This window comes from Salvelinus fontinalis, chromosome 20, assembly GCF_029448725.1.
Source record: "Salvelinus fontinalis isolate EN_2023a chromosome 20, ASM2944872v1, whole genome shotgun sequence".
NCBI lineage: Eukaryota > Metazoa > Chordata > Actinopteri > Salmoniformes > Salmonidae > Salvelinus > Salvelinus fontinalis.
In genome coordinates, this window is record NC_074684.1 from 13,409,729 (window position 1) to 13,431,605 (window position 21,877).

Sequence of the window (21,877 nt, forward strand, 5' to 3'; positions counted from 1 at the left end):
TCATCCATAACATCGATAAGTATAATAAATATGACTTATATTAAATATGAACACTTGTATGTTTATTTCTTTATACCATAACCGGTTACTGACGTAAGTGTGAAATGTATGTACTATGATAGATAAGTTAACTTGTGTGTCGACCCACATTGTTAACTTATCTGATAACGGAGCAGGGAGGAGTGATGAATGTGTGTGTGCGTTAAAGTACCAAATGCTGCCCACAGCCAGTGACGGACTTCTACATTGATGATGTTATGTAAGTTGTTTACCTGAGTTGGTCAAAGGTCAACTTGGTCTGAAGGCTTCCCCTCATTCTTGTTCCGCCCCGCTTTCACATTTTGTCATAAGCACACACAGACACACAAAACAAACTCCTTTTCAGATACTCAACCTCGTTTATTTTTCAATTTTTTCCAAATACAAAACACAGACTGTACATTTTCTACAAGTTCCCAATCAACATCAAAATAATGAAATTTCATATTACATGGTTTGAACACCAGATATATACAGCCTGATGCACGTCGACTCTGACCTCAACTACTGTAGTAGAGCAAATAAAATAATGTACTTTTTAAACAAAATGTTAAGACTTTGTTTACAGTGTTTGTTTTTGTTTTTAGACATTGTATGGCTGTGCTTTAAGCAAGCACTGGTGATATCATAATAAATCTGTCAATCTGCAGTATCCATCAATAATTTTACTTCAGTCTATTTGTTGTTTTTTTAAAAGTTGAAACAAAACACTGAAATAGCTCCACCCGCCTATGGCTGCCAACCAACCTACACAATACAAATAACTATATCACTTCAATTATTAAATAGATGTTTCCGTATTGATAATTTGATCTGATTGCCCAAGAAGCGTTCCAAGCTGTGCTTCATTCTCCGATGCTGTCACATCTACGAAGCAATTTCACTTTCTTTTAGTGTAAAAAAAAAATCTCACTGCGCAGGGTAAACATTAATTTAGTAGGCCATAAGAGTCAGTGTGGCTGTTGCTAACCAAACCCAAGGATTCTACACTCTTAGAAAAAAGGGTTCCAAAATGGTTCTTCGGATGTCCCCATAGGATCATCTCTTTTGGTTCCAGGTACAACACTTTTTGGGTTCCAGGTAAAACCCTCTGTAGAAAGGGTTCTACATGGAACTAAAAGGGTTCTTCCTGCAACCAAAAAGGGTTCTTTAAAGGGTTCTGCTATGGGGACAGCAGGGGAACCCTTTAAGGTTCTAGATAGAAAAAAGGTGCTAAGAGTGTACCTCTAAAATATTAAATGTATACATACAATTTACAATAGGTTCATTAAAATGTTACTCTTGCCATTGTAATATCAAATCAAGCCTGTTAAACAGTATGCAACTGGGCAAAGATACATTCCCTCTTCATCTCAGCTGGCTTATACAATATACATTTTTGTTTTATTGGAGACGATTCATGGAATCAACAAATTAAAAATACATTTTAGACATTCAGTCAATCTCCCTTTTTATAGTTAAGGAACTTGATTAGTATTGGTGGGAGGGGCAGGGTGTCAATGTGCCTCAGTCTGGGGATTCCAACCTGCTGACGGACCTTCAGCCTACACAGCTGCATCAGTGAATATGGTGGCACTGAAAGAAAGTGCAAAGAAGTTGCTTATTAAAGGGACTGTGCGATTGGAGAGCAACATATTTATCTGCTTAACACACATGAGAATAGTCAAGGTAACAAATATGCAACAGTACAAAAATAAGGGCATAACCTTAGAAAATAGATACTTATGTGCAACCTGACATTATGCAGACACATCCCATTGACACCCATGCATAATTTACATGAAACTTTGCGATACATGCTAATTTCTCTCTTATTAGTGGAGATCGCTGGCATAAGCTCACTTACTTGCTTTCACTTTGATCCCTGCCCAATCATGGTTGCTATCCAGGTGCTCGATCAGCCGGGAGCAGAGTTTCACATGGCCAACATAATCCAGGAGCGTGTCTATGATGGGTCCAGCCCAGCAGCTTATCGCCGGATCGTTGATCGTCTCACAGAACTGAAAATAAAGGGTTCAAATTGGATTCAAAGAACAGCCAATAATAGGTGAATTGAGCTGAGATGTAATTGGAAACTAATAGACCAGCAAACTGTCTGTTTTGCATATTAACCCAACCTACCTGGATGCACATGTTGATTGGAGCTTCGTCCTCATCGGTAGCGTAGTGCACAATTTCGGCGAAGCCTCTGCCCCTACTTAAAGTTTTCAGGGGTGGGTGTGGCTTGCTGCCATATGTGCAGTCGAAACAGGAAAGGGCATCGCAGCCATTGTCCATCAGATACTTCAGGATTTGTGAATACTTCATACCGAGCATGACCACTGCCGGGAAGGAGCAGGGGTGTGTGAGGATGGACGCGTTCATGTTAGCTCCGTGCTCCACCAGCACTGTGATCATTTCCATGCAACCCCGCCTCACAGCGATAAGAAGAGGGTTGAACATGTCAAGGTTGGGGTTAGCGCCGGCCTCCAGAAGCATTTCGGCAGCCTCTAGGTTGTTGTTGGCGACAGCGAAGTAGAGCGCTGTGCTGCGACGGTCCTCATACATTTTGGATCGGTCTTCTGCCAGCTGGAGATTGACGTCATATCCTCCCTTGATAAGCACTTCTAGAATCCAGTCCCTGTTGTGCTCAGCAGCCAGATGGAGGGGACTGATGCCACTGAAATGAACTTTGGCCTTACTTGTGGCAGGGATCAGCATGGATACAATGCTACAAAAGGGAAGCAAAGAGATCACTTTTCAAAGAGAAGCCAATGCTTTGAATTAACCAATCAATTAATTCACTGCACTCACTCAAAATGTCCTTTCTGGACAGCAACATGAAGAGGCACGAGGCCAGACTTGGTTGTTCGGTTTGCATCTGCTTTCTGAGATAGAAGCAGTTCCACAACTTCCTTGTGACCATTCTTACTTGCCTCGTACAAGGGTGTTGCCCCATCACATGCCTGGCAGTTCATATCAACCCCTACAATACACAGGAGAATAGTCAAAATATTTACAATGTTGAAATACTGGAAAAGTGGCAACACTAACACCACCAGCATAAGATCGTCTGGATGCTTAATGGTTATTTTTGAATCTATTCATGGCGTTGTAAGGAATGGAATACTGTTCTTCAAGATATAGGCATCTGATACTAGGAAACCGAATAGGGTTTGCACATAGAAGTCATTTTCAGGTTCAGTTTGGGTTGTAGGATTTCATTGTCATGCCATTGGGACGATTTAATGGATCAACAATTGTATGTGTTCGCCACAGACACTGTGCTGTTCAAAGTCATAAAGGGTCATGCATTCCCAAAAGTGTATTCAATAAGGGCTTGTCATGACCTGTTGCATGACTTTGGACATTATTGACATGATTTGAGGGTGGATAAAGTGATATTGCTTATTTAATATAATCAATTCAAATAATCTTAAAGTTGGTTGTCAAAATTCAAAAACCTTACCTTTGCTAATCAGGAAAGACAACACCTCCACTCTGCCGTTCTGTGCTGCCATAAAGAAAGGGTCTATCCCGTAGATATTGGCTGCATTAAGCTTGGCACCGGCATCCAACAACATCTGGCAAATTTCCACGTTATCATGCCCGGCTGCTTCATGGAGAGGTGTCACACCCTGAACGCAAGCCTTGTGCACTGAGGCTCCATACTTTAGGAGGTGGTCTACAATCTCTGCATTGGGCTTCCCACAAGCTGAAAACGGAATGTGAGAAACAACACAGATAACTTTGGTTGGATTTGCTGTTTGTAAAACATAAGCTGATTGTATAAGAGTGATGGACTTCACTGGTATGACCAGTAACCTAGCTTGACACCTCGAGGCTTGTGTTCGCCCCAGAGCTAACACAGAGTTGAGTCACACAGACAACCTGGCTGCGTTTCATATCACACTGTTCACTATTGAACCTCTTGACAGAACAGCTTTGAAATCAGTTATTTACCTTTCAAGAGTGGTGTTTCTCCGTCGTTATTGGCAATGTTGGGATTTGCACCTCTGTCTAGAAGGCATTCCACACAATTCACATGGTGAAAGATGGCAGCCAAAAGAAGTGGGGTCTGATTGCATGTACCACATGTGTTCACTATCCCAGGATGGGCTGTGGGAAAAAATAACAGACCCGAGCAAGTTAAAAACAATCAGCATGTACTGATAAAGGGTCTTCCTGAGATTCAGGAGAACTGTGTGTATAAAATAGAAACCATTCTCAATTACACTTTTCTTTGTTTCACCCTCACCTCTTAATATTATCTTGAGGCATTCCTCTTGACCGTAATATGCAGCTTCGTGTAGAGAAATCCATCCATCCTCATTTGGTACAAAGAGACTCTTTGGATTGCATTTCACTATTTCTTTTAAGGCCTTTAAATCACCATTCTCAATCACAGGCACCAGGGGTCTCACATCTCTAAGGCATAGACAAAGATTAAGGGGAAAATGGTCATAAAATGTTGGCAAGATAAAAAATGTAAGTGCCTTTGAATGGGGTATGGTAGTAGGTGCCATGTGCACCGGTTTGTGTCAAGAACTGCAACTCTGCTGGATTTTTATACTCAACAGTTTCCTGTGTGTATCTTGAATGGTCCACCACCCATAGAACATCCAGCCAACTTTTGTGCGAAGCATTGGAGTCAACATGGGCTAGCATCCCTGTGAAAAGCTTCCGACACCGTGTAGAGTCCATGACGAATTGAGGCTGTTCTGTGGGCAAAAGGGGGATTGCAACTCAATATTAGAAAGGTGTTCCTAATGTTTGGTATAGTCAGTGTACACTGAGTGTATAAAATATTAGGAACACTTTCCTAATATTGAGTTGCACCCTCTTATCAGAACAGCCTCAATTCGTCGGGACATGGACTCTACACTCAAACCGGTGCGCTTGGCACCTACTACCATACCCTGTTCAAAGGCACTTAAATCTTTTGCCTTTCCCATTCACCCTCTGAATGGCCCAACATACACAATCCATGTCTCAATTGTCTGAATTTTAGAGCAAATCGGAGAACACCATCGTGTTCATGAGAGTCTCCCCTTTCCATAGTTTCTAGGTCAAACCGTTCAGATGCTACAGACGTTTTTGTGAGAAGACGTATTTTCGTGAATGTCTCATGGTGTGACAAACACCGCTCTAGCTCTCTCACCTTTCGCCGCAGATGCAGAAGTGCAACACTGGTGGATGCGGTGGATTGAGATGCATCCAATGCAAAAATAAACCTGATATCTCTACCTTAAACTGCTGGGAGGTTTTTGTTATGTAACTTAGATTGACGCACCGGTGTGTCAATCGACTCTAGGGGGTTAAAAGGTGACATCAATAAGGGATCATAGCTTTCCCCTGGATTCCCCTGGTCAGGCTATGTCATGGAAAGAGCAGATGTTTCTAATGTTTTGTACACTCAGTGTATCTCATGTTATGTAAACATTAGTCGCATCAGGAGACACCCTTGTGGAACCCCTGTGTTACTGCTGGCCCTGTTAGAGAGAGCTGTCACTCACCATCTGATTTCTACTGTATGTTTGGCATTTTGGAATTATAATAAACCTGCTGTTTTTATACTCATCCTATCTGGCATACATATTGTCAAAATAAGATAAAGGGTTGACAGACTCACATAATATGGTCTGCTAAAGGTGGGTTTGCAGATGAAGGGTTTGGAGGTGGGTTGGCTGGGTCCGGGTTGGCTCTGGGAAAGTCATACATGTGCCTTGTTGCAGAGGGGTGCCTGACACCAGTCATAAATTGGTTGGTGGTAAATTGGTTTGGCTCGTAATTGGGTTGCCAATACACAGGTGGGGATGATTGAATGGCGTTAATAGAGGTGTGGTCCTCAGTGAGGCTGCGTTCAATGGCCAGCTGCATCAGCTCCTCATCTGACAGGGCGTTGTAATGACTGTAGTCATCAAGACCGCTAGGGGTGCCCATCCTTCCAGGCATGGACATGCTGGCCACAGCCATGGTTGATCTATTTGCAAGGATACAAAAGTCATGACAATGAAATTCACTAAAACTGAATTACACTTTTAAAACACGATTCAGTATGCAACCAAAACCACTAACAGCACATGCATGTCAAAGTAAAACTGCTAAAACTATTTTTTTTATATTTATATATGAAAGTCAAGACTGTGAGACATGTGTACTGCATGTGCTATTGCCAAAGAGGTAATTCAAAACATTTTTGAGTTTAAAGATTGAGGATAAAAACCTTTTGCAAAGTCAGTGTTGTGAACATAGTGTGGATACCAACATGTTTCAAACAGACCACCATAGTCCCTGGGCCCAAGAAAGCGAAGGTAACCTGCCTAAATGACTACCGCCCGTAGCACTCACGTCTGTAGCCATGAAGTGCTTTGAAAGGCTGGTCATGGCTCACATCAACACCATTATCCCAGAAACCCTAGACCCACTCCAATTTGCACACTGCCGTAACAGATCCACAGATGATGCAATGTCAATCCCACTCCACACTGCCCTTTCCCACCTGGACAAGAGGAACACCTATGTGAGAATTCTGTTCATTGACTAGAGCTCAGCGTTCAACACTATAGTGCCCTCAAAGCTCATCAATAAGCTAAGGACCCTGGGAATAAACACCTCCCTCTGCAACTGGATCCTGGACATCCTGACGGGCCGCCCCAAGGTGGTAAGGGTAGGTAACAACACATCTGCCACGCTGATCCTCAACACAGGGGCCCCTTAGGGGTGCGTGCTCAGTCCCCTCCTGTACTCCCTGTTCACTCATGACTGCACGGTCAGGCATAACTCCAACACCAACAGTGGTAGGCCTGATCACCGACAACGACGAGACAGCCTTTTGGGGGGATGTCAGAGACCTGGCCGTGTGGTGCCAGGACAACAACCTCTCCCTCAATGTGATCAAGACAAAGGAGATGATTGTGGACTACAGGAAAAAGAGGACCGAGCACACCCCCATTCTTATCGACGGGGCTGTAATGGAGCAGGTTGAGAGTTCCAAGTTCCTTGGTGTCCACATCACCAACAAACTAACAAGCACATCAAGACAGGTGTGAAGAGGGCACGACCAAACCTATTCCCCCTCAGGAGACTATAAAATTTGGCATGGTCCTCAGAAGTTTCTACAGCTGCACCATTGAGGGCATCCTGACTGGTTGCATCATTGCTTGGTATGGCAACTGGTATGGCAACTACACTACAGAGGGTAGTGCGTACGGCCCAGTACATCACTGGGGCCAAGCTTCCTGCCATTCAGAACCTCTATACCAGGCGGTGTCAGAGGAAGGCCCCAAAAATTGTCAAAGACTCCAGCCACCCTAGTCATAAACTGTTCTCTCTGCTACCGCACGGCAAGCGGTAGTGGAGCGCCAAGTCTAAGTTCAAGAGGCTTCTAAACAGCTTCTACCCCCAAGCCATAAGAATCCTGAACATCTAGTCAAATGGCTACCCAGACAATTTACATTCTACAGGTTGATAGAATTGCCCCCCCCCCCCCCCCCCCCCTCTCTCTTTTACACCGCTGCTACTCTCTGTTGTTATCATCTATGCATAGTCACTTTAATAACTCTACCTACATGTGCATATTACCTGAACTAACCGGTGCCCCCGCACATTGACTCTGTACTGGTAGCCCCCTGTATATAGTCTCGCTATGTTATTTTACTGCTGTCCTTTAATTACTTGTTACTTTTATTTGTAAAAGTAACTTTTATTTTTTTAATATAATAATTTCACGGTCTACACAAAATGTATTCGGCGCATGTGACAAATAAGATTTTATTTAACAATTATTTTTTTTACCTAGCACTAACACAATTTTACACAAGAGTATTAGGGCCAGGTGAAGAGAAAAAATGTAATGTATTCACAAAATGTAATTTTGACTTAAGTTGAAATACATTTTTTTAAATTAATTCTCAATTTCAACTATTTCAAGCATTTTGAGTTTTAAAAGTACTATCCGTGCAACAAATAAAATCACATCACTGCTTATTTATCTCTTCACTTGCCCTAATATAAGTGTTAGTGCTGGGATTTACCAAAAATCAGCATCATACAATAGTAATCCTATATCAAACCGACGGGAGGGTACTTTAGCCAAAAGCTTAATTGAGAACAAAGATTTGATTTTAAGTTGTACATCATTTGTTTACTAAGTCTCCTATGACAACAAAAACATAACTAGTGGAGAAGAATGTCCTTAGTTTTTGGTTATGATAGAGTAAGACAGCTGTACCAATCGCATTACATAATATTCCTCCAAATTAGTTAATCATTTTATAAATTGAAATGAGAGAATATTAGACTGCATATCACATGCAGGCTAAGATAGATTGATCCATGGCGTGTCTTGATGTGATTTCCCTACAGTAACTATGCTAGTATACAATTATAAACAGTAATTTAACCATTAATTTCCACAAAGTCATTGTTTTGTGTACCATTGTTTTTTGGATCTGCAGTTACAGCTTAATAATGACATTGTAGCTGGTGACCAAATAAACAAAATCATGTGGCTAAAGGCAACTTAGTGTAAAGTGCAATTAATGAAAGCATGCATGCTGTCCCTATACAGCTGAGTAATAACATGGCTGTTAACATAGGCATAAAGTAATGTGGCTGAATGCAACTTGAGTAAGATTAAAGGAATACAAACCCTACTGGCATGCTATACCTACTTTGTAGTGTCTGCAGTGTGCAGTCAAATCACTTTAACAGTAGACTAGCAGTTATCAGATTGCTGTCCTCGTGAGGGGATGAGGATTTGAAAAGGTCTTGCACTCTGTGTTGTCCTCCAGGCGAATGAAGAAAAAGCAGCAGCTCAATGTTAATGACATATTCCAAAGGGGGTCTTGATTTCATTCTTTGAAAAGCTGGCCCTTGATGGCAAACTTTGCTTCCATGTGTCGCTCAGAATAGGAATGCCCTACTTTAGATATGGCATGGTTGATGCTGACACTTAAAGTGCCTAGAGAGCGGGGGAAACCAAACAAACTTGTGCAACACACACACTATTGTGGAAAAAGGCCAAGGTTACTCCCAAGGCTGTCATTTAAAAAAATATATATTTCACCTTTATTTAACCAGGTAAGCTAGTTGAGAACAAGTTCTCATTTAACACTGCGAGCTGTAGATAAAGCAAAGCAGTGTGACAAACAACAACACAGAGTTATACATGGAATTAACAAACATACAGTCAATAATACAATAGAAAAATTATATATAGAATGTGTGCAAATGAGGTAGGATAAGGGAGGTAAGGCAATAAATAGGCCATAGTGGCGAGATAATTACAATATAGCAATTAGACACAGGAGTGATAGATGTGCAGAAGATGAGTGTACAAATAGAGATACTGGGGTGCAAAGGAGCAAAATAAATAAATAAATACAGTATAGGGACGAGGTAGTTGGATGGGCTATTTACAGATGAGCTATGTACAGGTGCAGTGATCTGTGAGCTGCTCTGAAGGCTGGTGCTTAAAGCTAGTGAGGGAGATATGAGTCTCCAGTTTCAGTGATTTTTGCAGTCCGTTCCAGTGATTGGCAGCAGATAAATTGGAAGGAAAGGCGGCCGAAGGAGGAATTGGCTTTGGGGGTGACCAGTGAAATATACCTCCTGGAGCGCGTGCTACAGGTGGGTGCTGCTATGGTGACCAGTGAGCAGAGATAAGGCGGGACTTTACCTAGCAAAGACTTATAGATGACCTGGAGCCAGTGTGTTTGGCAATGAATAGGAAGTGAGGGCCAGCCAACGAGAGCATACAGGTCGCAGTGGTGGGTAGTGTATGGGGCTTTGGTGACAAAACGGATGGCACTGTGATAGACTGCATCCAATTGCTAGGTAGAGTGTTGGAGGCTATTTTGTAAATGACATCGCCGAAGTCAAGGATGGGTAGGATAGTCAGTTTTACGAGGGTATGTTTGGCAGCATGAGTGAAGGAGGCCGATTCTAGATTTAATTTTGGATTGGAGATGCTTAATGTGAGTCTGGAAGGAGAGTTTACAGGCTAACCAGACACCTTGGTATTTGTAGTTGTCCACATATTCTAAGTCAGGACCGTCCAGAGTAGTGATGCTGGACGGGCAGGCAGGTGTGTGCAGCAATCGGTTGAAGAGCATGCATTTAGTTTAACTTGCATTTAAGAGCAGTTGGAGGCCACCGAAGGAGAGTTGTATGGCATTGAAGCTCGACTGGAGGTTAATTAACACATTGTCCAAAGAAGGGCCAGAAGTATACAGAATGGTGTCGTCTGCGTAGAGGTGGATCAGAGAATCACCAGCAGCAAGAGCAACATCATTGATGTATACAGAGAAAAGAGTCGGCCCGAGGATTGAACCCTGTGGCACCCCCATAGAGACTGCCAGAGGTCCGGACAACAGGCCCTCCGATTTGACACACTGAACTCTGTCTGAGAAGTAGTTGGTGAACCAGGCGAGGCAGTCATTTGAGAAGCCAAGGCTGTTGAGTCTGCCGATAAGAATGTGGTGATTGACAGAGTCGAAAGCCTTGGCCAGGTCGATGAATACAGCTGCACAGTATAGTCTTTTATCGATGGCGGTTATGATATCGTTTAGGACCTTGAGCGTGGCTGAGGTGCACCCATGACCATCTCGGAAACCAGATTGCATAGTGGAGAATGTACGGTGGGATTCGAAATGGTCGGTGATCTGTTTGTTAACTTGGCTTTCGAAGACCTTAGAAAGGCAGGGTAGGATAGATATAGGTCTGTAGCAGTTTGGGTCTAGAATGTCTCACCCTTTGAAGAGGGGGATGACCGCGGCAGATTTCCAATCTTTGGGGATCTCAGACGATACGAAAGAGAGGTTGAAAAGGCTAGTAATAAGGGTTGCAACAATTTCGGGTGGATAATTTTAGAAAGAGAGGTTCCAGGTTGTCAAGCTCGGCTGATTTGTAGGGGTCCAGATTTTGCAGCTCTTTCAGAACATCAGCTATCTGGATTTGGGTGAAGGAGAAATGAGGGAGGCTTGGGCAAGTTGCTGTGGGGGGCGCAGGGCTGTTGATCGGGGTAGGGGTAGCCAGGTGAAAAGCATGGCCAGCCGTAGAAAAATGCTTATTGAAATTCTCAATTATCGCGGATTTATCGGTGGTGACAGTGGGCAGCTGGGAGGAGGGGCTCTTATTCTCCATGGACAGTGTCCCAGATCTTTTTGGAGTTTGTGCTACAGGATGCAAATTTCTGTTTGAAAAAGCTAGCCTTAGGTTTCCTAACTGCCTGTGTATATTGGTTCCTAGCTTCGATGCAAAGTTGCATATCGAGGAGACTATTCGATGCTAATGCAATACGCCTGTCACGCCCTGACCTTAGTTATCTATGTTTTCTTTATTATTTTGGTCAGGTCAGGGTGTGACGAGGGTGGGTATGCTTGTTTTTGTCTAGGTTTTTTTTGTAAGTCTCGGTAATTGTAGGTCTATGGTGACCTGAATTGGTTCCCAATCAGAGGCAGCTGTTTATCGTTGTCTCTGATTGGGGATCCTATTTAGGTTGCCATTTTTCCGTTTGGTTTTGTGGGTTCTTGTCTATGTGTAGTTGCCTGTCAGCATTTGTTTTATATAGCTTCACAATCGTTTTGTTACTTTGTTTAGTCTTCTTTCTTCATTAAAAGAAGAATGTATGCATATCACGCTGCGCCTTGGTCTCCTCATTACAACGATTGTGACAACGCCACAGGATGTTTTTGTGCTGGTCAAGGGCAGTCAGGTCTGGAGTGAACCAAGGGCTATATCTGTTCCTGGTTCTACATTTTTTGAATGTGGTGTGCTTATTTAAGATGGTGAGGAAAGCACTTTTAAAGAATAACCAGGCATCCTCTACAAACTGAATGAGGTCAATATCCTTCCAGGATACCCGGGCCAGGTCGATTAGAAAGGCCTACTCGCTGAAGTGTTTTAGGGAGCGTTTGACAGTGATGAGGGGTGGTCATTTGACCGCATACCCATTACGGACGCAGGCAATGAGGCAGTGATCGCTGAGATCCTGGTTGAAGACAGCAGAGGTGTATTTGGAGGGCAGGTTGGTTAGGACGATATCTATGAGGGTGCCCGTGTTTACGGATTTGGGGAGTACTCCCTGATGAAGGCCATTCAGACGAAAACGCGTCGGGTTTAAAAAAACGTTGTTTCTATTGAACATGCCATACTAATAAAGGCATTTTAATGAATTATATGAAGAGTGCCTTGGTCCTCCTTTTTTTTTGATGACCAATTTACCCCTTTTACCAAAGAGCACCTTCTATCTACCAAAATGTACTATTGTGTACCTTAGTAGCGCTTCCCTTCCTCCTCTTTCTACTAATCTATAGCTGTTGAAATGCTGTCTATTTGGATTTTTAAAAATCATCAGTTTGTGGGAACAGGTGTGCTGAAACTTTTCTTCCCATACTGTGTTCTGTTGCCACATTTCCAAGTCTTGTTCATCACTCAACTAAATGGAAATTAAGTTTCACTGTGACTAGACACTTACCTCAGTTGTACAATACCACTATATGCTATAATATTTTGTCCTGCTTGAAAATCAGAGACATGGTTTGATTATTGCCGTCCATCAACGATTCCCAACCAAATAATTTGGTTTAATTTAGTGAGCTTGAGCAATTTTGACAAAAATAATGGATACATGTTGCCCTTAGATTTGTGCAAGGTTGGTAGAATCTTATCCAAAATGATTCACAGCAGAAACAGCTAACAAAGGTGCTTCCACCGAGTATTAACTCTGGGGTGTGAAGACATGGGCTATGCCATCAATACATCTTAATGTTTTATTTTTTGTTAATTAAATGTTAAAATACAGTATCAAAATAACACAAGGTGATAGTGTATTGTATTTAATGCAACATTACTATCAACTGCTCTGCAATACAGTACCAATCAAAGTTTGGACACACCTACTCATTCCAGGGTTTTTTACTATTTTCTAATACAACTATTTTCATTGTAGAATAATAGTGAAGACATCAAAACTATGAAATAACGCATATGGAATCATGCAGTAGCCAAAAAAATGTTAACAAATAAAAATACATTTTATATTTATCATGACTCAGGGTGAGACCCAGATGCAGACACGTGAGGCAGATGGTTCAAGTCTCAGAGATTTATTGAGTACACAGGGGTAGGCCAAAGGGACTAAAGAGAACAGGAGAACCGGAAAAAACATGCTGGTAGACTTAATGAGACACGACGAACTGGCAACAGACACACAGAAAACACAGGTAAATGCTCAGTGGATAATGGGGGAAATAGGAGTTACCTGGTGGGGGGTGCAGACCAGTTGCAGAGGATAAATTCATTTTAGTTACCAGCCTCAGAAATTGCAGCCCAAATAAATGATTCAGAGTTCAAGTAACAGACACATCTCAACATCAACTGTTCTGAGGAGACTGCGTGAATCAGGCCTTCATGTTCGAATTGCCGCAAAGAAACCACTACTAAAGGACACCAATAAGAAGAAGAGACTTGCTTGGGCCAATAAACATGAGAAATGGACATTAGACCGGTGGAAATCTGTCCTTTGGTCTGGTGAGTCCAAATTTGAAATTTTCGGCTCCAACCGCCGAGGCTTTGTGAGACAAAGAGTAGGTGAATGGATGATCTTTGCATGTGTGGTTCCCACCGTGAAGCATGGAGGAGGAGGTGTGATAGTGTGGGGGTGCTTTGCTGGTGACACTGTCGGTGATTTATTTAGAATTCAAGGCACACTTAACCAGCATGGCTACCACACAATTCTGATGCGATACGTCATCCCATCTTGTTGCGCTTACTGGGATATCATTTCATTTTTTAACAGGACAATAACCCAACACACCTCCAGGCTGTGTAATGGCTATTGAACAAAAAGGAGAGTGATGGAGTGCTGCATCAGATGACCTGGGCTCCACAATCACCCGACCTCAACCCAATTGAGATGGTTTGGGATGAGTTGGACCACAGAGTGAAGAAAAAGCAGCAAAGAAGTGCTCAGCATATGTGGGACCTCCTTCAAGACTGTTGGAAAAGCATTCCAGGTGAAGCTGGTTGAGAGAATTCCAAGAGTGTGCAAAGCTGTCATCAAGACAAAGGGTGGCTACTTTGAAGAATCTCAAATATAAAATATATTTAGATTTGTTTAACACTTCTTTGGTCACTACATCATTCCATATGTGTTATTTCATAGTTTTTATGTCTTCATTATTATTCTATAATGTAGAAAATAGTACAAATAAAGAAAAACCCTTGAATGAGTTGGTGTATCCAACTGTTTGACTGGTACTGTATATTAGAATCAATATAATATTATAAGCACTGCAAAGTTGAGGTGGATTGGTGGACTGCAAGAAATATGTATACAGTAGACATAATAATTAAGGAAGACCACTGCACAAGTGATGAAAAGTTTTTCACATTTATTAGTTTGATGTGTTATTATTGTTTTGTTATTGTTGTTGTTGGCTAGAAGATAAACGCAAAAATGGAAACACGATGCTGCTTCTTTAGAGTATGACACCCTCAGCTGGACTATTGAAGGGTGGAGGCCAACATGTACAATCAGGTCCATAATTAGTGGCACACTTGATAAAGATTAGCAAAAATGACTGTATAAAATGAATCAAACTGGATGCAGTCTGTCATCCGTTTTGTCACCAAAGCCCCATACACTACCCACCATTGCGACCTGTACACTCTCGTTGGTTGGCCCTCGCTTCATACTCGTCGCCAAACCCACTGGCTACAGGTCATCTACAAGTCTCTGCTAGGTAAAGCCCTCCTTATCTCAGCTCACTCGTCACCATAGCATCACCCACTTGTAGCACGCGCTCCAGCAGGTATATTTCACTGGTCACCCCCAAAGCCAATTCCTCCTTTGGTCATCTCTCCTTCCAGTTCTCTGCTGCCAATGACTGGAACAAACTGCAAAAATCATATCTCCCTCACTAGCTTTAAGCACCAGCTGTCAGAGCAGCTCACAGATCACTGCACCTGTACATAGCCCATCTGTAAACAGCCCATCTATCTACCTACCTCATCCCCATACTGTATTTATTTATTTACCTTGCTCCTTTGCACCCCAGTATCTCTACTTGCACATTCATCTTCTGCACATCTACCATTCCAGTGTTTAATTGCTATATTGTGATTACTTCGCCACCATGGCCTATTTATTGCTTTAACTCCCTTATCTTACCTCATTTGCACTCACTGTATATATACTTTTTGTTTTCTACCGTATTATTGACTGTATGTATTGTTTATTCCATGTATAACTCTGTGTTGTATGTGTCGAATTGCTATGCTTCGTCTTGGCCAGGTCGCAGTTGCAAATGAGAACTTGTTCTCAACTAGCCTACCTGGTTAAATAAAGGTGAAAAAATGAATAAAAAAATAATCTGAAGATGGTGCTCGCTAAAGCTAAAACTGGCGAGTGTAGAGAGTATAGAGATATTGTTATCCACGTTGGCACCAACGATGTTAGTATGAAACAGTCAGAGGTCACCAAGCGCAACATAGCTTCAGCGTGTAAATCAGCTAGAAAGATGTGTCGGCATCGAGTAATTGTCTCTGGCCCCCTCCTAGTTAGGGGGAGTGATGAGCTCTACAGCAGAGTCTCACAACTCAATCGCTGGTTGAAAACTGTTTTCTGCCCCTCCCAAAAGGTAGAATTTGTAGATAATTGGCCCTCTTTCTGGGACTCACCCACAAACAGGAACAAGCCTGACCTGTTGAGTGACGGACTCCATCCTAGCTGGAGGGGTGCTCTCATCTTATCTACGAACATACACAGGGCTCTAAGTCCCCTAGCTTCCGACAAGTCCCGTGGGAGTTGTTGACAAAAACGGAGAACACCGTCATTAGTTTGTAGGCCAAACCATTCTGACGCTACAGACGATTTATGAGAAGTCCTATTTTCGGGACGTCTCTTATGTTTGACCCAAGTTAAACAATTTAAAGGCAATGCTAACAAATACTAATTAAGTGTATGTAAACTTCTGACCCACTGGGAATGTGATGAAAGAAATTAAAGCTGAAATAAGTCATTCCGTCTACTATTATTCTGACATTTCACATTCTTAAAATAAAGTGGTGATCCTAACTGACCTAAGACAGGGAATTTTTACTAGGATTAAATGTCAGGAATTGTGGAAAAACTGAGTTTAAATGTATTTGGCTAAGGTGTATGTAAACTTCCGACTTCAACTGTATCTCAGTATTTTTATTATTTATTTCATACGGTCTTTTTTGCTCATCTGTATCAAGGGTGCTAATAGTTATGGACCTGACTGTCTATATTTAAAACAGGTGGGGGGGGGGGGGGGGGTTCTACCTTCTAAGCTAACATATGGAATTGTTTTAAGATGGTCATGCCATGGATCATTTAGTGATTTGATTGAACATTTTAGGACCCCTGGCTGTGTCACCGGGGTCTGACATACAGCGCTGTAGCTCTGCCACTTCCCACCACAGATGCAGAAGTATGACAAACAATAAGCGGATGTATATCTAGTTTAAACAAACGGATTTTGATGGAAAATGTTAATTAGATTGACGCACAGATGCATCAATCGACTCTAAAGGGACTGGAGATCATCTCACATAAAAATTGTTAAAGGAAAGGAAGAGGATAAAACTATTAAAAAGTAATTTTATGTTTTCCTTGCAACTGCTTGACCCTGTAAATACAATCAAATGTCCAAACTTAAATATTGTTTTGTGCACTGTACTCAATTTTAGTTATCTGATGACAGGTCTTGATTTGGCTATGTCCACTGCACTTTAACGGCAAACATATTATCAACTCAATGTAATTAGTTCATAACAGTGTTACCATTTCAACACATGATCTTTCAGATGTTGACTGTTTTATCCAGCAGTAGTTGCCGTCAGAAGCAAAAGGTGGGTGTGAAAACGAATGGCCTTTATGACATGTTATTTACAGTGCCTTCAGAAAGTATTCAAACCCCTTGACTTTTTCCGAATTTTGTTCTGTTACAGCCTGAATTCAAAATGTATTAAATTGAATGTTTTTGTCACTGGCCTACACATAATACCCCATAATGTCAAAGTGGAATGATGTTTTTCGAAATTTTTACAAATTAATAAAATATGAAAAGCTGAAATGTCTTAAATATTCAACCCCTTTGCTATGACAAGCCTAAATAACTTAAGGAGTAGAAATGTGCTTAATAAGTCACATAGTAAGTTGCATGGACTCACTCTGTGCAATACTAGTGTTTAACATGATTTTTGAATGACTACTTCATCTCTGTACCACAGGCGCGCTTTGTGACTTTGGAATTGTTTACCAAACGCGCTAACCAAAGTAGCTAATTGGACATAAATAACGGACATTATTGAACAAATCAAGCATTTATTGTGGGCCTGAGATTCCTAGGACTCCATTCTGATGAAGTTCATCAAAGGTAAGGAAACATTTATCATGTATTTTCTGGTTTCTGTTGACTCCAAAATGGCAGCTAATTTTATTATATTTCTGAGCGACGTCTCAGATTATTGCATGGGTTGCTTTTTCCGTAAAGTTTTTTTGAAATCTGACACAGCGGTTGCATTAAGGAGAGGTATATCTATAATTCCATGTGTATAACTTGTATTATCATCTCCATTTATGATGAGTATTTCTGTTGAAACGATGTGGCTATGCAAATCACTTGATGTTTTTGGAACTAGTGAATGTAACGCGCCAATGTAAACTCAGATTTTTTTATATAAATATGAACTTTATCAAACAAAACAGGCATGTATTGTGTAACATGAAGTCCTATGAGTGTCATCTGATGAAGATAATCAAAGGTTAGTGATTCATTTTATCTCTATTTCTGCTTTTTGTGACTACTATATTTCGCTGGAAAAATGGCTGTGCTTATTGTGGTTTGGTGGTGACCTAACATAATCGTTTGTAGTGCTTTCGCTGAAAAGCATATTTAAAATCGGACACTTTGGTGGGATTAACAACAAGATTACCTTTAAAATGATATGACACATGTATGTTTGAGGAATTTTAAGTATGAGATTTCTGTTGTTTGAAATGGCAGCAGGCAGGTGTGAGTGCATGTGCACGCACAGTGAGGCAAAGACTTTTGGAGGATGGCCTGGTGTCAAGAAGGGCAGCAAAGAAGCCACTTCTCTCCAGGAAAAACATCAGGGACAGACTGATATTCTGCAAAAGGTACAGGGATTGGACTGCTGAGGACTGGGGTAAAGTCATTTTCTCTGATGAATCCCCTTTCCGATTGTTTGTGGCATCCGGAAAAAAGCTTGTCCGGAGAAGACAAGGTGAGCGCTACCATCAGTCCTGTGTCATGCCAACAGTAAAGCATCCTGAGACCATTCATGTGTGGGGTTGCTTCTCAGCCAAGGGAGTGGGCTCACTCACAATTTTGCCTAAGAACACAGCCATGAATAAAGAATGGTACCAACACATCTTCCGAGAGCAACTTCTGCCAACCATCCAGGAACAGTTTGGTGACGAACAATGCATTTTCCAGCATGATGGAGCACCTTGCCATAAGGCAAAAGTGGTAACTAAGTGGCCCGGGGAACAAAACATCGATATTTTGGGTCCATGGCCAGGAAACTCCCCAGACCTTAATCCCATTGAGAAATTGTGGTCAATCCTCAAGAGGCGGGTGGACAAACAAATTCTGGCAAACTCCAAGCATTGATTATGCAAGAATGGGCTGCCATCAGTCAGGATGTGGGCCTGAAGTTAATTGACAGCATGCCAGGGCGGTCTTGAAAAATAAATCTTTGCATCAACTTCATGTAATTGTCAATAAAAGCCTTTGACACTTATGAAATGCTTGTAATTATACTTCAGTATTTCACAGTAACATCTGACAAAAATATCTAAAGACACTGAAGCTGCAAACTTTGTGGAAATTAATATTTGTGTCATTCTCAAAACCTTTGGCCGCGACTGTACAGTAGATGGGTGAGATGTCAAAGTTCTTTTAATCCATTTTCAATTCAGCCTGTAACACAACAAAATGTATAATAAGTCAAGGGGTATGAATACTTTCTAAAGCACTGTATAAAGGCAGTATATTGAGTTAAAATAAACTATTATTTATGTTAGACCAGTTGAAGTAGTGTTATCTTTCTTGGCCTGTTTGAATAAAACATTGGGAAACATCCCCCACAACCCTTATTTTGTATGGTCTATGCCCACAATATTGAAGCTACCTGCGAACAGGAGCACATGTACACTTGAGGCCTCTGTCGCAGATCAACAAAAGTCAAAGTCCTCGACCAGCGGTTGTGGTCTGCAGCCATACTTGCACTGAAAACAGGAAGCGGCATCACAGCCATTGTCCATGAGTTTTTTTTAGCAGAGACAGACATCTTATACAGATCATAACAGTGGCAGGGAACATAGTAGGGTAGTATGGGCTGCAGGCGTTAATGTTGTCTCGGTGCTACACCAATAGGGTGACCATGTCGATACAACCCCGCCTCCTGGGTGCTAAGAATTTGGAGTACTTTTTCAATACTTGCACTTTATTGGCCTCTCTCCTCCTCAAACATTACTAACATATCGTAAACTATTTAATCTGTAAAACTTTGCCACCACTTTTGCTTCAAATGTTTTTGCTGAGCACGAATCTCTGAATTGTGTCTGACCTACAGTAGGAATCTGACCTAGTCTAATAAAATATTTTGTTTTCCCCTTACTGGCATGTGATATTCAGAGCCAAGACCACCCACTTGGACTGCTGCCACTTGGACTCAGCACTTAAACATTGACTGTGTAATAACAGTTGTCACAGGGGGTATGGCCTTGTGTACAGCATGCCAAGGGAAAGTCCCATGCGGTGTACATATTAGTCCATGTTTCCATGCCAGCAAGTAAATAAATAAATGCTGCAAGCATGCACTGGCAATCTAGGGCAAGCTTTCCATTTGTAAGCAATAAATATGGTCAACTGATATTAGTTTACGTATGCCAAATTCATGTCACTTCATAACTAAGAATACGTTTGATCTCATAGGCCCTCTGAGAGATGTTTTAGTAATACCTCTAATGAATTATATTATATTTATCTTATTAAGTATTTTTGTGTCAATTTTTAACCCTTGCTCAACCAGGAAAGTTTCCATTAAACACAGACTCGAATATTGAATATTACTGTATTTGTTATTGTTACTACTTATCAGAAGTAACTGCACAATTACCTTAACCACAAAAACGTTTGAAATATTATGCTTCTAAAAGGTTATAGAAAAGTAATCAATTTACCTGCAGTTGAAAATTCATGCAGGCTCACCTGTGTGAATTAGGAGTGCCGGGGTTGGCAAAAGGGGGTACATTGTTAGGGAATGCCCAGATGGGTTGGGGGTCCTGCCAGATACAGCTGATGTGGAGGATCTCATAAGGCCCCCAGTTCTCTGGGCATCAGCCAAGCTCCTCTCCACAGCCAGCTGTAGCAGCTCCTCATCCAACAAGCTACTGTAAAAGCTGTAATCGTCAATGCCCAGAGTCCTGTACTCTGCTGACTCTGGCATGTACAAACTGCCAGTGGCCATGATGTAACTGTGGGAGGAATTAATGAGTCACTAATATCAACTATACGTATTATAATTATACTTATTTGTATTCATGTGTAATACAATATAATAATAATAATAATAATAATAATAATAATAATATACTGAATATTATATACAGGGTAACACTTTCTTTGGAGGGTATCTAGATAAGGACTTCATAAAACATTGATAACCCGTACATAACACAGTCACTATAATCGGAAAGGGTTTCAATGTTTGGTCTATTTCATGCTGAATTCACATTTGTTGACAGCTCAATCAATTATTAACCAAAATTGGATGTTGATCAGATGTCTTTGCTCGGTAGGACATTTGATTCATAGTACAAGCAAATACAGTAGGCTATGTTAGTGCCAAACGAATTAAAAATACAATCTTCTGACAACTGACCCTTCCATTTCGGCACTATTGTGTCATGCCATAGTAAAACAAGAATAAGTCATTTGTCCAGATCTAGAGGTTATGCATACTGGAAACACATGCAATGCAGTATGAATAAATAGATGTAATATATTTGCGATTTGATAATACTACATTTGAAATCACTGTAAACAATATTATCCACACACAAAAAGTTATTCAAACGTATTCTACCAAAATGTACTATTGTGTACCTTAGTAGCGCTTCCCTTCCTCCTCTTTCTACTAGTATTCAACAGCATGTTTGTGTCTGAAACAATTCATACAAACTGATGAAGGACATTTAAAGGCCCAGTGCAGTCAACATTGTAATTTTCCTGTGTTTTATATATATTTCCACACTATGAGGTTGGAATAATACTGTGAAATCGTGAAAATTTGGATAATGTGCTTTAATGTAAGAGCTGTTTGAAAATGCTGCATGAAATTTCAGCCTGTTTTGGTGGGATGGACTTTTGGCCTGCCTGGTGACATCACCAGGCGGTAAATGAGTTAATAGACCAATAAGAAAGAGAGTTCCAAACCCCTCTGCCTATAACAGCTAGTTTTCTGTTTTCTCCTCTTCACTCAGACCACTCCCAGACAGTCCTAGCAAAAGTATTGCTTGAGAAATTGCTCTTTGCTAAGAAGGATTTTTTGTTTCTTTTTGACAATTTTAATTGAAAACAATCACAGTAAGGTACTTAATTGTTATACAGAAATTATTTGATATTGAGGCAAAATCGGCTGCATTTGGAACTTTAAGACCCACCCAAGATGAAACAATCAAGGTCACCTACCTCTTTCCCCCCAAAAACATTCTTAAAATATTTGCTATTTGCTATTTGCTATGCTCTATGATAACAATAACATAAAGTAGTATCCCCTTTTCTAATACCCTACT

At 41.2% G+C, this 21,877-nt stretch overlaps 1 protein-coding gene and 1 long non-coding RNA gene across 3 annotated transcripts; both read right to left on the minus strand.

Annotated features, from left to right (window-relative positions):
• Positions 1–375: 375 nt before the first annotated feature.
• Positions 376–9,424, minus strand: LOC129817334 (ankyrin repeat and SOCS box protein 2-like). Of its 2 annotated transcripts, XM_055872463.1 has the most exons (9): positions 8,694–9,424; positions 5,651–6,001; positions 4,277–4,446; positions 3,982–4,137; positions 3,488–3,733; positions 2,833–3,004; positions 2,161–2,749; positions 1,886–2,039; positions 376–1,614 (listed from the first exon to the last, which is right to left on the minus strand). In XM_055872463.1, exons 2-9 carry the CDS (start codon positions 5,992–5,994, stop codon positions 1,478–1,480), a joined length of 1,968 nt encoding a protein of 655 aa, XP_055728438.1. In that variant the 5' UTR covers positions 5,995–6,001; positions 8,694–9,424; the 3' UTR covers positions 376–1,477. The 2 variants fall into 2 exon arrangements, with proteins under 2 accessions (XP_055728438.1, XP_055728439.1); XM_055872464.1 differs by lacking the exon at positions 8,694–9,424 and having other exon boundaries at positions 4,277–4,739; positions 5,651–5,733.
• A 6,901-nt stretch (positions 9,425–16,325) lies between these two features.
• Positions 16,326–21,249, minus strand: LOC129817339 (uncharacterized). Its single transcript, XR_008753696.1, has 3 exons — positions 21,189–21,249; positions 20,264–20,557; positions 16,326–18,998 (listed from the first exon to the last, which is right to left on the minus strand). It is a non-coding gene; the product is annotated as an uncharacterized LOC129817339 (long non-coding RNA).
• Between the last annotated feature and the right edge of the window lie 628 nt (positions 21,250–21,877).

Bases quoted from the DNA above. Each gene is read 5' to 3' on its own strand.
- LOC129817334 (XM_055872463.1), bottom strand. From the start codon at position 5,994: ATGGCTGTGGCCAGCATGTCCATGCCTGGAAGGATGGGCACCCCTAGC. The intron at 4,447-5,650 runs GTGAGTCTGTCA...TCTATGCCTTAG, and splicing joins CCTTTAGCAGACCATATTAT to AGATGTGAGACCCCTGGTGC. The intron at 3,005-3,487 runs GTAAGGTTTTTG...TGTGTATTGTAG, and splicing joins GTCTTTCCTGATTAGCAAAG to GGGTTGATATGAACTGCCAG.